This window comes from Myotis davidii, unplaced genomic scaffold (assembly GCF_000327345.1).
Source record: "Myotis davidii unplaced genomic scaffold, ASM32734v1 scaffold681, whole genome shotgun sequence".
Classification (NCBI taxonomy): Eukaryota; Metazoa; Chordata; class Mammalia; order Chiroptera; family Vespertilionidae; genus Myotis; species Myotis davidii.
In genome coordinates, this window is record NW_006291551.1 from 1209331 (window position 1) to 1221545 (window position 12215).

Sequence of the window (12215 nt, forward strand, 5' to 3'; positions counted from 1 at the left end):
ACTGAAAATCCACAGAGAAAAGAAACCAGGACAGTCGGGCGGAACAGGGAGTAGCGGCCATGTGGAGCAGGGCGGGGCCACGATGGGGACGGGTGGACCCGTGGGAAGACCGGGGCACCCGCGGACTCGTGCTCACCGCGTAGAGCAAAATACGGTTCTCCTTGTCCTCCTTGGGGTAAAGCATGTTGTTACTGTGGGGACGGGAGGCCAGAGGTCAGTCTGGGGCCATTACTTGCTCCCCTTCCACACCTGTTGCCCCGTCTCACCATTCCTGGCAGAATCGAATACCCACGAAACCCGGCTCGTAGGTCCCGTCCGGTTCCATAGCGCAGCACTACCCGCCAAGCCTCCCGCGCTCGCTCGCTCCGCCTCGCGACCGGTCGCGGGAAGGGTCAGGCTTATTGGCTTCGCCTAGAGAGGGGCGGAGCTGCACACAAGCACTGGATGCTAGCGGTTTTGTGCTCGGCTCTCTGCGTTTAGATTTGATTAATTACTTGCTTTTATCTTTTGATATCCTAAAGTAATTGCTTCCGACCTGTGGGCCTCGCTTCCCCAGTTTATAGAATAGTATGGGACGAGAGCCGGGAATACGACGCGTCACGTAACGCGAAAAGCACTTCTAGAAGTCATTACTCTTGGGGAGCCGAAGGCCAGTGCGCATGTGCGCGCTACCCTCCGGGCGGGGGAACGCCTGCCAGTCTTTTCTCCCGGCTTCACCTTCGCCGCCCGGCCGTTTCCCGGGCTGCTATTGGAAGAACTGCACCCAGTCCGGCCTCTCAGGATTGGCTGGACTTACCTAGGAAAACGGGAGCGCTTCCGGAGCTGAGGAGACAGCGGCGATTGGCGGACCTTCCTGCAGGAGCGCGCCGATTGGCCAGGTCGGGAGCAGGGAGAGGTGGATATCCCCGTAGTGGCCGCGGCGGAGCCGGCGTGAGGTGCCTGACGGAGCTACAGACTCCCCCCTCCCCACACACACCCCCACCCCCAGAGCGCAAGATGGAGGTGACGGGGTTATCGGCGCCCACTGTGACCGTTTTCATCAGCAGCTCTCTCAACAGCTTTCGCTCCGAGAAGCGGTACAGTCGCAGCCTCACGATAGCAGAATTCAAGGTGTGGCCAAGGGGCGGGGTCCGGAGGGGATGGGCAAGTAAGAAATGGATGGGCTTCCCCATCGCAGGGAGGGGCCAGAAATAAACCGAGGTTGCAAGGATTGGGGACCGGGCCTCAGCGGGGCGAGGCCAGAAGGAACCGGAGGTGCCAGAGAAGGGGGCAGGGCCTGGGAAAATCAGAGGTTTCAGAGGCGGGCACAAGAGCAGAGGGGGCAGGGCCAGGGATAACCACTTGGGTCCTAAAATGATGGGTCTCTTGGAGGAGTAAGGAGGGGGTGACGGTTATTGATACAAGGGGCGGGGAGTCTGGGTAGGGGGTGGAGCCACTGACAGCCTTCCTCCTCTCCAACCTCTCACATCCCCTACTCCTCGCAGTGTAAACTAGAGCTGGTGGTGGGCAGCCCTGCGTCTTGCATGGAACTGGAACTTTATGGAGCTGACGAGAAGTTCTGCAGCAAGCTGGATCAGGAGGATGCGCTACTGGGCTCCTACCCCGTAGATGACGGCTGCCGCATCCATGTGAGACCTCCCTACCTGGGATCCCTCCTCTCCATTCATTTATTTATTTTTAATGTTTGTATTGATTTTAGAGAGAGTGGGAGGGGGAGGAATAGAAAGACAGAAACATTAATGAGAGAGAAACATCGATGGGTTGCCTCCTGCAAGCAGGCCTGTGCCCTGGGAACCAGATGGGTCGTTGGCTAATCACTGAGCCACCCTGGCTGGGCTCCATTCATTTATTTATTTAACAAATGCTTGCCATACTTTGTCCTGTGTGATTACCAAGATAGGCCCCCATGAAGCCTGTAGTCCAGTATGGAGAGAGACAGACCCATCACCGGTGACAGCCAGAGTGGTTTGGGCTGGGGTAAGCCCAGGGGACTGGGGACACCCAGAAGAGGTGCTTGACTCCATCTGGGATTATCAGAAGGGGCTTTCTGAAGGAAGAGATGCCTAAGCTGAGACTTGAAGGATAAGAAAAGGACGACGTAAGAGAAGAGGTGGGAAGGGATGCCAGCTGGAGGAAGCAGAGTATACACAGGCCTATAGTGTGAGGTGGGTCAGGTTGAGCGATGAGATGTGTTGGGAGAAGCTGGAACACAAAGGACCTCTGCATGCATCAGCTGATATCATCTTCTCTGTCCTCACACGCACCCCCGACCCTCTGCCGTATTCCTCAGGCATCTCAGCATCCCAGGTGAGGTTACCTTCAAAGGTGCTATACATTGAATGTAACCTGAGCTTGATGGCTCTTTTTCTATGCTCACATGGCTTACTCTTTCCTTCCAGTCTGTACTTAAATGTCAACTTTTGAGTGTGAGGCCTTCATTGGCGTCAGTGTAAAATTTAAACCTCCTTTATTCCTTTATTTGATTTTTGTCCATGGCTCTTATCATCCTGTGACATACTGTGCATTTTTCCTTAGCACCTGGAACAATGCATGGCACAGAGAGGATGCTCAGTGAATCATTGTTGGATGAGAGTTGAGTCCATAAAATAAGACTTGGAAGATGGTATAATTAACCTTATTTTGCAGAAGAGAAAACTTAGCTTTGCCCAGCCAGTGTAGCTCAGTGGTTGAGCATTGACCTATGAATCGGGAGGTCATGGTTCAATTCTGGGTCAGGGCACATGCCCAGGTTGTGGGATTGATCCCCATTGGGGGGCGTGCAGGAAGCAACTAATCAATGATTCTCTCTCATCATTGATGTTTCTATCACTTTCTCCTCCTCCCTTCCTCTCTAAAATCAATAAAAATATATTAAAAAATAAAAACAAAGAACAACTTAGTTTTAAGATGGAATATACTGTCCTAAAGGTGAACTGCAGCTACATATTTTACTTCAGTCTACATGACTCTAGAATTCTAGTCAGTGTGCCCAGAGAATGGTCTCTTTTTTTAAAAAATTTTTTAGTATCTTTCATTTTATTTAGTAACTGTTCATTGAGCATCTGTGTTACACCAGGGGTATAGCTATGAACCAAGTCTGAGAAGGTTTCTGTTTAGCTCTGTCCAATCTGAGATAGATTTTAGCTAAATATTCACAAGAACAAAAGTGAGGTGAAGACCACGCAGAAGGAGAACAAAGAGCTGGAAATCCTATACCAAGGGACATGACCCATTAATGAGGACTTCTCAGAGGGGGTGCTGCCTTAGCAGAGATCTGAATAGGAAGAGTTAACTGAAGAAGGAAAAAGAGTGCCCCAGAAGAAGGGTACAGCATGTGCAGATACTCTGAGATGGGAGGTATAAGTGGGTACAAGAGACTGAAGAGTGTCCACTCCTATGGCAGAGGGGAGTGGGAGCCAAGGGAAGACTCTGAGTTAGGAGAGCCCTGGTCTGACTGAAGGGTTCACAGGCCCTCTCTGATTATGTGTGGAGAATAGACCGTGGAGGGTAGAAGGAGTAGGAAGACAAATGAGGAGGCAACTTCCATAGTCCAGATGATGTGGTAGGGTGGGAGTGGGCCAGGATTGTGGGTCAGCATTGTATGGAAAGACCACAGCACTGAGACTGGGCTGCCCTGAGCAGCCTCAGCCTAGGGATGCTGGTAGGTCAGGCATGGACAGTGGCATCCTCAAACAGAAGGTTTTCACACATGAATTTGAGTATAGAGACAGACTGACTTCTGAGTCCATTCAGGGAAGGTCCTAGAGGTGGAATCTCTGGGGAATTTTTATTTTTTCTAAAACTTTTCTGTTTATAAATATTACCTATATTCGTTGTTTAAAATAACAGCAACCTCAAACTTACAAAAATCCCTAATATAGAAGTAGAAATTCCTAGTGACCCTTGATCAGAGATAAGAGCCATTTCTCTTTTCGTATGTTAGCCCAGTGGTTCAGGCCAAACACCTCAGAGTGTTTCTTGAGCCCTCTATTTCCCTCACACCCACATCCAGTCTGTCCCCAAACCCTGCGGGCTCCACCTACAAAATCCGTCCAGAATCTAAACTTTTCTCCCCCTCCAGTGCTCCACCCTGGTTCAGCCTCCATCCTCTCCCTCCTGGACATACAGCCATCTCTATCTCCTGCTCCCATATCCCTTCTTGCCTCCCAGTCTGTTCTCCACACATAGCCAGAGGGAACCTATGAACTCTCCTGGTTCATAGCCTCCCTGCCTGCACTTCATTCCAGGTAAAAGCAAAGTCTACAGTGATCTGTTGTGTCTACCATATCCCTGGCTTATTCCACACAAGCCATGCTGGTCTCTCTGATGTTCCTCAAAAGGGCTAAGGACAGTTCTACATCTGGGACTTTGTGCCTGCTCCTTTTCATCCTTCAGGCTTTGGGTCAGACATTCCCTCCTTTTAGAAGCCTTCCCTGACTACATTCCCAGGCTCCTTAAGCTTCTTTGTGGTATTTTTTTTATATCAGACCTTGTTATCTTCTGGTGTTTAATACACATATCTGTGTATTTGTATATGGTCGGTCTCCCAGCAGGCGTTTATCTGTTTTTGCACTGCATCCCTAGCACCCAACACAGGGCCCAGCTGGGCGCCTTGGAAGAGCTCAGCAAGCAGTGAGTTAATGAACCTTGGGGGTAGTACAGGAAGAGATGCCCCAGGGTCTGGATGTTGAGGCCACTTAAGAGGCTCTCAGAAGCCCAGAGAGGACAGATGTGCTGCTAGAGGTTTCACGCGCAAGACCCGAGCTCCACTCTTTGGTTCTTGTGACTTGGGGGCTAGCAGTGATGTTGACGCCAGCGTTCAGGGTTCGTATAGGGGTGAGGAAAGGGAGATGACTAGCACAGACACCTGCTCTCATCCCTTCTGCCAGGCTCAGGAGATGAGAAAAGGCTGGGATAAAGTGAGGGTAGAATATAGTTTTTCCTAGACAGGAGATACTTAAGTCTATGAAATGCTCCACTGTGCAACTGTACCTCCACTCCCAGCACCCCAAGCCTCCGTGACCAGACCTTGATCCCCTCTGACCCCTCCTGTTACTATAGGTGATTGACCACAGCGGTGCCAGCCTTGGGGAATATGAGGATGTGTCCAAGGTGGAGAAATACAGCATCTCACAGGAAGCCTATGACCAGAGGCAAGGTATGGGGCACTTGGGGATAAATGGAGCGTGTGGGGGCCAAAAGGAGTGTGTGCAGGTGGGTGGTGATAATGGGGGACAGACAATAGACAGGGACATTGAGGGGAAGCTTGTGGTGAGGGCAGTGATGGGGCAGATGGCTGGGAGGTGTCAGGGATTGTGAGAGGCAGATAGGTGCATGGGAAAGCGGAGGGGGCATTAGAGGGATCAGGTGTTGAGGGATCGAGTGTGGGGGGAGTCGTCAGGGTCACATGGGGGCAGAGCGTGGTAGAATGTGGAGTGGATAGGGCAGTGAGGTGATCAGTACAGACGTGGGGAAGATGAGGGATTCAGGGGACAGATGGAGGTGAATGTGATGCTGAAGGGATATGGGAAGATGGGGTGATGTGAAAGACTGGAGACAGGAATCTTTCCTTTAGTTTCTGGATTGTGGGGAGGCCCCAGGAAGCCTGGGGAGAGGCCAGGGTTGTGGTGGGAGACGTGGGGGACTTGAATGATAGCCCTTTGACACCTAGAACAGGAGAGTTTCTCTGTGAATGTTAGCCCTGTGAGAGTGGAAGGTTATCTCATTAGGCCAGAGGCCCCACTAGGTAGACCGTGTCTGACCCTCATCCCCTACCCCACCCACAGACTCAGTCCGCTCCTTCCTGAAGCGCAGCAAGTTAGGCCGATACAATGAAGAGGAGCGGGCACAACAAGAGGCTGAGACCACCCAGCGCCTCACGGAGGAGAAGGCCCAGGCCAGTGCCATCCTTGTGGGTAGTCGTTGTGAGGTGCGGGCACCTGGACAGCCCCCTCGCCGGGGCACCGTCATGTATGTAGGTATGTGGCCACTGAGGCCTTATGCCCTGCCCTGCCTGATGGGGGCAATGCTGGGGACCCAGCCCTCAAGGAGATCCCAATTTAGTAGGAGAGACAAACAGAGCAGCTGACAGGGACAACCCAGAATGTTCATGGCAGGGAATTGGGAAGCAGAGGCAGAATGTCTGGGTTGTGATAGAAGAAGTGGAGGCCAGAGTAGTTAGTTCTGAGGCAAAAGTGGTCAGAGCTAAGATGAGGAAACAGGCAGAATTTTTAGAGCTGTGATGGGGAAAGCAAGGCTGAAGTGATAAGGGCAGTGATGAGGAAAGCATAGGAAACTGTGAGCTGAGAGGAAGTACCAGACCTCTCCTTGAGAGTAATCCAGAGTGCTTCCTTGGGGCAAGGACTATTTGAAGGAAAGGGAGAAGTGAGCCAGGTGAAAAGGGGGCTTGGTGTTCCAGCCAGAGGGAGTAATGAGTGCAAGGGCTGTGAGCAGGAACAAACTTGATCAGTTTGAGGCAGAGAAAGGAAGTAAGCATGGCTAGTGCGGAGTGAGCAAGGGGAGCATGGGCAGGGCTGAACCATGCATGACTTTGGAGACAGTAGAGAGGAGTGTGGGTTTTATTTCTTGTAACAACTTTATTGAGATACTAGAGGCCGGTGCATGAAATTTGTGCACGGGTAGGGTCCCTAGGCCTGGCTGGCAATCAGGACTGATCGGGGCCTTCCTTCTGGCTGCCAGCTAGGGCTTTCCTTTGTTCCATGTCTCCCCCTGGTGGTCAGCGCATGTCATAGCGAATTGTTGAGCTCCTGGTTGAACTCCCAAGGGGACACTTTGCATATTAGCCTTTTATATATATACTAGAAACCCAGTGCATGAAATTCATGCACTCGGGGAGGGGGATGGTCCCTCAGCTTGGCCTGCACCCTCTTACAGTCCAGGAGCCCTCAGGGGATGTCCAGCTGCCGCAGAGGCGGGAAAGGCTCCCACCACTGCTGCTGCACTTGCCAGCCGTGAGCCCGGCTTCTGGCTGAGCGGCACTCCCCCTTTGGGAGCACACTGACCACCAGAGGGCAGCTCCTGCATTGAGCATCTGCCCCCTGGTGGCCAGTGTGCATCATAGTGAACAGTTGTTCTGCTGTTCAGTCGATTTGCATATTAGCCTTTTATTATATAGGACTAGAGGCCCAGTGCATGAAAATTCATGCACTGAGAGGCGGGGATGAGGTCCCTCAGCCCAGCCTTCCCCCTCTCACAGTCTGGAAGCCCTCAGGGGATGTGGGCCTAAGCCACAGTCTGGCCTCCCTCTGTGGGAGGCAGCTGGCTGATCAGGGGAAGGCCATTCCCCCATCACACCTCCACTGCTGCCACTGCTGGCCGCCGCGGCTGCCTGAGCCTCGGCCCTTGCAGCAGCAGCTGCCATCTGCGGCTTGCCTGAGCCTTGGGCTGGCCCTGGCAGCGGTAGCTGCCATTTGTGGCTTGCCTGAGCCTTGGGCAGCTGCTGCTGCTTTGTCCAGAAGGACGTCCAGAAGACGTCACCCTATTTAGCATATTACCCTTCTATTATTATAGATATATAGATAATTAATGTATCATAAAACTCACCCATTTAAAGTGTACATTATTCATTCATTGGTTTTTAGTATGTTCACAGAATTGTGTAACCAACACCACAATCAATTTTAGAACATTTTATCACCCCATAATCACTAGCTCAGTGATAGCGAACCTATGACATGTGTGTCAGAGGTGACACGTGAACTCATTTTTTTGGTTGATTTTTCTTTGTTAAATGGCATTTAAATATATAAAATAAATATCAAAAATATAAGTCTTTGTTTTACTATGGTTGCAAATATCAAAAAATTTCTATATGTGACACGGCACCAGAGTTAAGTTAGGGTTTTTCAAAATGCTGACACGCCGAGCTCAAAAGGTTTGCCATCACTGCACTAGCTGTCACTCCTCATTTCTGAAACCCTGTCTCTCCCAGTCCTTGGAAGTCATATAGATTTATCTTTTTTGGATGTTTTATATAAATGGAATCATGCTATATTAAGTGGTCTTTTGTGACTGCCTTCTTTCACCTAGCATGTTTTCAAGTTTCATGTATTAGAATAACGTTGCTATGTACATTCTTGTATAAGTTTTTGTGTGAACATATATTTTCCTTTCTCTGTACCTAAGAGTGGGATTGCTGGGTCATATGGTAACTCCATATTTAACCTTTTGTGGAACTGCCAGATTATTTTCTACAGTGGCTGCAATTTCTCCACATAATAGTTATTCTAATGGGTGTGAAGTGGTAAAGCATATGGGTTTGATTTGCAGTTCTTTGATGGCCAATGATATTGAGCATCTTTTCATGTATTTAAGTGGCAATCTGTATATCTTCTTTAGAGAAATGTCTATTCACATCCTTTTGCCCATTTTAAAATCGAATTGTTAATCTTTTTGTTGTTGAGTTATGTATTAGTTTGCTAGGACTGCCATAACAAAGTATCACACACTGGATGGCTTAAACAACAGAAATTTATTTCTCATAGTTCTGGAGGCTGGAAGTCCAAGATTAAGGCCTTGGCAGGTTTGGTTTTTTCTGCCTATCGTTGGTTTGTAGAAGGCCATCTCCTCTCTGTATCTTAACATGGTCTTTCCCTCTGTGTGCATTGACTCATTTCTAGTGTCTCTTTGTGTCTCCAAATTTCTTCCCATAAAGGACACCAGTCAGTTTTAATCACACATTAACTTAATCAAAAGCTCTTTATGTATTCTAAATACAATTCCCTTATTAAATATATGATTTGCAAATGTTTTCTCCCATTCTGTGGGTTGTTTTTTGTTTGTTTTTAAATTATTATTTATTTAATCTTTATTGTTGAAAGTATTACATATGTCCTCTTTTTCCCCCATGGGTTGGTTGTTTTTTTACTTTCCTGATAGTGTCCTTTGAAACACAAAAGTTTTTATATTTTTATGAAGCTCAGTTTATCTGTTTTTTTTTTTCTTTTGTTGCTTGAGCTTTAGGTATAGCTAAGAAGTCAATGCCTAATACAGGGTCACAAAGATTTATGTCTGTATTTTTCCTAAGAGTTTTATATATATATTTATATATTTCAAATCTCAGCTGACTTGTTTTTTCTCCCCCCCCCATCATCATTTATTCCCCCATACCCTCTTCTACCTTCATCCACCCCCTCTCCTCTTTCTAAGACTTTTATAGTGTTACATCTTACATTAGGGCTTTGATGACCTTATTTTGTGTTCATTTTTGTGTATAGTATGAGGTATGAGTCCAATATCATTCTCTTGCATGCAGATATCTTGTTGTTCCAGCATTATTATTATTATTATTTATTATTGATTTCAGAGCGGAAGGGAGAGGAAGAGATAGAAACATCAATGATGAGAATCATTGATTGGCTACCTCCTGCACACCCCCCACTGGGGATGGAGCCTGAAACCTGGGCATATGCCCTTGACCAGAATCGAACCTAGGACCCGTCAGTCCATAGGCTGACGCTCTATCCACTGAGCCAAACCAGCTAGGGCGTCCCAGCATTATTTGTTGAAAAGATTATTTTCTCATTGAATTGTCTTGGTACCCTTGTCAGAAATCATTTGACTATAAGCAGTGTGGACTTTATGCTGAGTGGGAATTTGGGTCAAGATAGTGGTGCTATTTCCCTTTGATTTTTACAAAGATCCCTTTGGCGGGGAGTGTCAAATGAGTAGGGAGTAAGGGGTAGGAGCAGAGCGACCAGTGAAAGCGGCTACCACATTAGTCTGGGCAGGAGATGGCAGTGGTCCTAGTAAGGAATAGTTTTCCTCAGTGGGCAGGCACAAATCTGGGGTGAGCTGTGTCTGGAGTTTATTGGGATTTCTCCTCTGGGCAGGACTCACAGATTTCAAGCCTGGCTACTGGATTGGCGTACGCTTCGATGAGCCACTAGGGAAAAACGATGGCAGGTAATAAGTATTCCCACTCAGGTGTCTGTGTGTGTGTCTGTACCTGTGTCTGTGCTTGCATATGTGAGCATATATGTGTAAGTGCATGCATATACTACTGGGCGAGCCTATCCATCCTAGCATCTGGGGAGGGAGCCATGTGGGGGACTGTCTGACCACCAACTTTTCTATCATGCCCGGCAGTGTGAATGGGAAACGCTACTTTGAATGCCAGGCCAAGTACGGTGCCTTCTTCAAGCCGTCAGCTGTGACCGTGGGGGATTTCCCTGAGGAGGACTACGGGTTGGATGAGATGTAATGCCCAAGGAAGGGCATCCTCTTGCTCCAGCTACCTTGCCCACTTATTGCCCCTCCCTATGTGTGCCCATGACTCTCTTCCCCTGACCCTGTTTTTATTTTACTCACTTTGTTCTTGCCATTGACTTTTGAGACTTGTGTATTAAATTTGCTGGACCTAGCCCTGGCCAAGTAGCTCAGTTGGTTAGAGTGTCATTCCTATATGCCAAGGTTGTGGGTTCAATCCTGATCAGCGCACATACAAGGGTCAACCAATGAATGCATAAAGAAATGGAACAAATCTCTCTCTCTCTCTCTCTCTTTCTCTCTTTCTCTCTTTCTCCTCCCATCCCCTCTTTTCCTCTCTCTCTAAAATCAATAAATTAAAATTTCAAAAAAAATTGTTAATTGCCAAACATGGGAAGCCTTTGGAAGACTTGGTGATTATAGGAAGGGCTGGGGCAGCTGGGTAGGTAAGGGTGAAATAGGAGGTTAAGCAAAGTAGAGGTAGGACAGGGTGAGGCTTTATCCCCTGGCTGGTAGCTGGAGGCTCATGAGACTCTTTTATGTCCTTCATTGGTTAATATAATATTCTGCTGCTATGACAGATAGGCCCACAATAATATTGGCTTTCGCAAAATCGAAGTTCATTTCCATGTAAGGACTTATTCAGTCATAAGAACTAATGTAACCCCTCCATGTCAAATGCCAGTCTTCATCTCCATATATCTTTTTTTTTTTAATATGTTTTATTGATTTTTTACAGAGAGGAAGGGAGAGGGATAGAGAGTTAGAAACATCGATGAGAAAGAAACATCGATCAGCTGCCTCCTGCACACTCCCCACTGGAGATGTGCCCGCAACCAAGGTACATGCCCTTGACTGGAATCGAACCTGGGACCTTTCAGTCCCCAGGCCGACGCTCTATCAACTGAGCCAAACCGGTTAGGGCAGTCTCCATATATCTTGTTGCTCTCCCATCTCCTCCTCTTGATTCCTACCTCCTCTGCTCCAGGCACCCGGAGCAGAGAGGAGGGGATACCCCTTGTTTTTAGGAATATATATGTACAACTCAAAACTTGTTCCTGTTAGGTCTGATCAAATAATTGAATCTTAGATAACCCCTCCCTGGGAACTGACCTTTAGACCGGCGGTTGCCAACTGGTGGTCCGCAGACCACTGGTGGTCCATGACGTCCAAAAGGTTGCGACCGCTGCTTTAGACCACTTCACAACCGACATACCCCCTTTTTTTATATATATATATATTTTATTGATTTTTCACAGAGAGGAAGGGATAGGGATAGAGAGCCAGAAACATCGATGAGAGAGAAACATTGATCAGCTGCCTCCTGCACACTCCCCACTGGGTATGCACCCGCAACCAAGGCACATGCCCCTGACCAGAATCGAACCCGGGACCCTTGAGTCCGCAGGCCAACACTCCATCCACTAAGCCAAACCGGTCAGGGCCCAACATACCCTTTTGTTTAGACCACATTCCATTTGCTTAGACCACATTCCATTTGCTAAGACCATTAACCTTCCCCTCCCGACCTTCCCAGGATTTGGACCACCCAGAGAATCTTCCGCCCAGAAAAAGCCCACCTAGAGTCCTTTAAAACCTCTGACTCCCCATCCCTGGCTGCTGGCACCATTTGGGGGCTCGGCCCATCTGGGTTTCCAGATGACCTAATAAATTCATAATTCTTTACCACTTTCAGCCTCGTATGTACTCCTTTGGCAACCCTAATAGTCCTATTTCGTTGGCTAGAATTCTGTCTTGTGGCCATTTGTAACTGCAAAGGGGGCTGAGAATTTTTTTTAAAACTTTTTCAAGAAGTCTGTTTATTGAAAGGATCTGAAAATAGTAATATGACTTTCAACAACATTTAATAAATTTTCAGGATATTAACAATATGAAACATTAAGAATTTACTTTAAAAACCCATAGCTTTCTAGACCATCCCAACATCATGCTGCTTCAGGGAGTGGGTAACGCTGGAATTTTGTCTA

The 12215-nt window shown here is 48.1% G+C and overlaps 2 protein-coding genes across 2 annotated transcripts in view; one reads left to right on the forward strand and one right to left on the reverse strand.

Annotated features, from left to right (window-relative positions):
* POLR2I (polymerase (RNA) II (DNA directed) polypeptide I, 14.5kDa) overlaps window positions 1–548 on the reverse strand; it is a 1585-nt gene extending 1037 nt beyond the window's left edge. The window contains exons 1-2 of the mRNA XM_006765043.2: window positions 267–548; window positions 137–191 (exon numbers count right to left, since the gene is read on the reverse strand). Of these exons, the coding sequence (XP_006765106.1) occupies window positions 137–191; window positions 267–325 (114 nt within the window). The 5' untranslated portion in view covers window positions 326–548. The remainder of the gene's footprint in view (window positions 1–136; window positions 192–266) is intronic.
* A 341-nt stretch (window positions 549–889) lies between these two features.
* On the forward strand, window positions 890–10395 carry TBCB (tubulin folding cofactor B). Its single transcript, XM_006765042.2, has 6 exons — window positions 890–1110; window positions 1485–1628; window positions 5062–5158; window positions 5787–5978; window positions 9852–9924; window positions 10108–10395. The coding sequence occupies exons 1-6, from the start codon at window positions 997–999 to the stop codon at window positions 10220–10222; spliced, it is 735 nt and encodes a 244-aa protein (XP_006765105.1). The 5' UTR covers window positions 890–996; the 3' UTR covers window positions 10223–10395.
* The last annotated feature ends 1820 nt before the right edge of the window (window positions 10396–12215 follow it).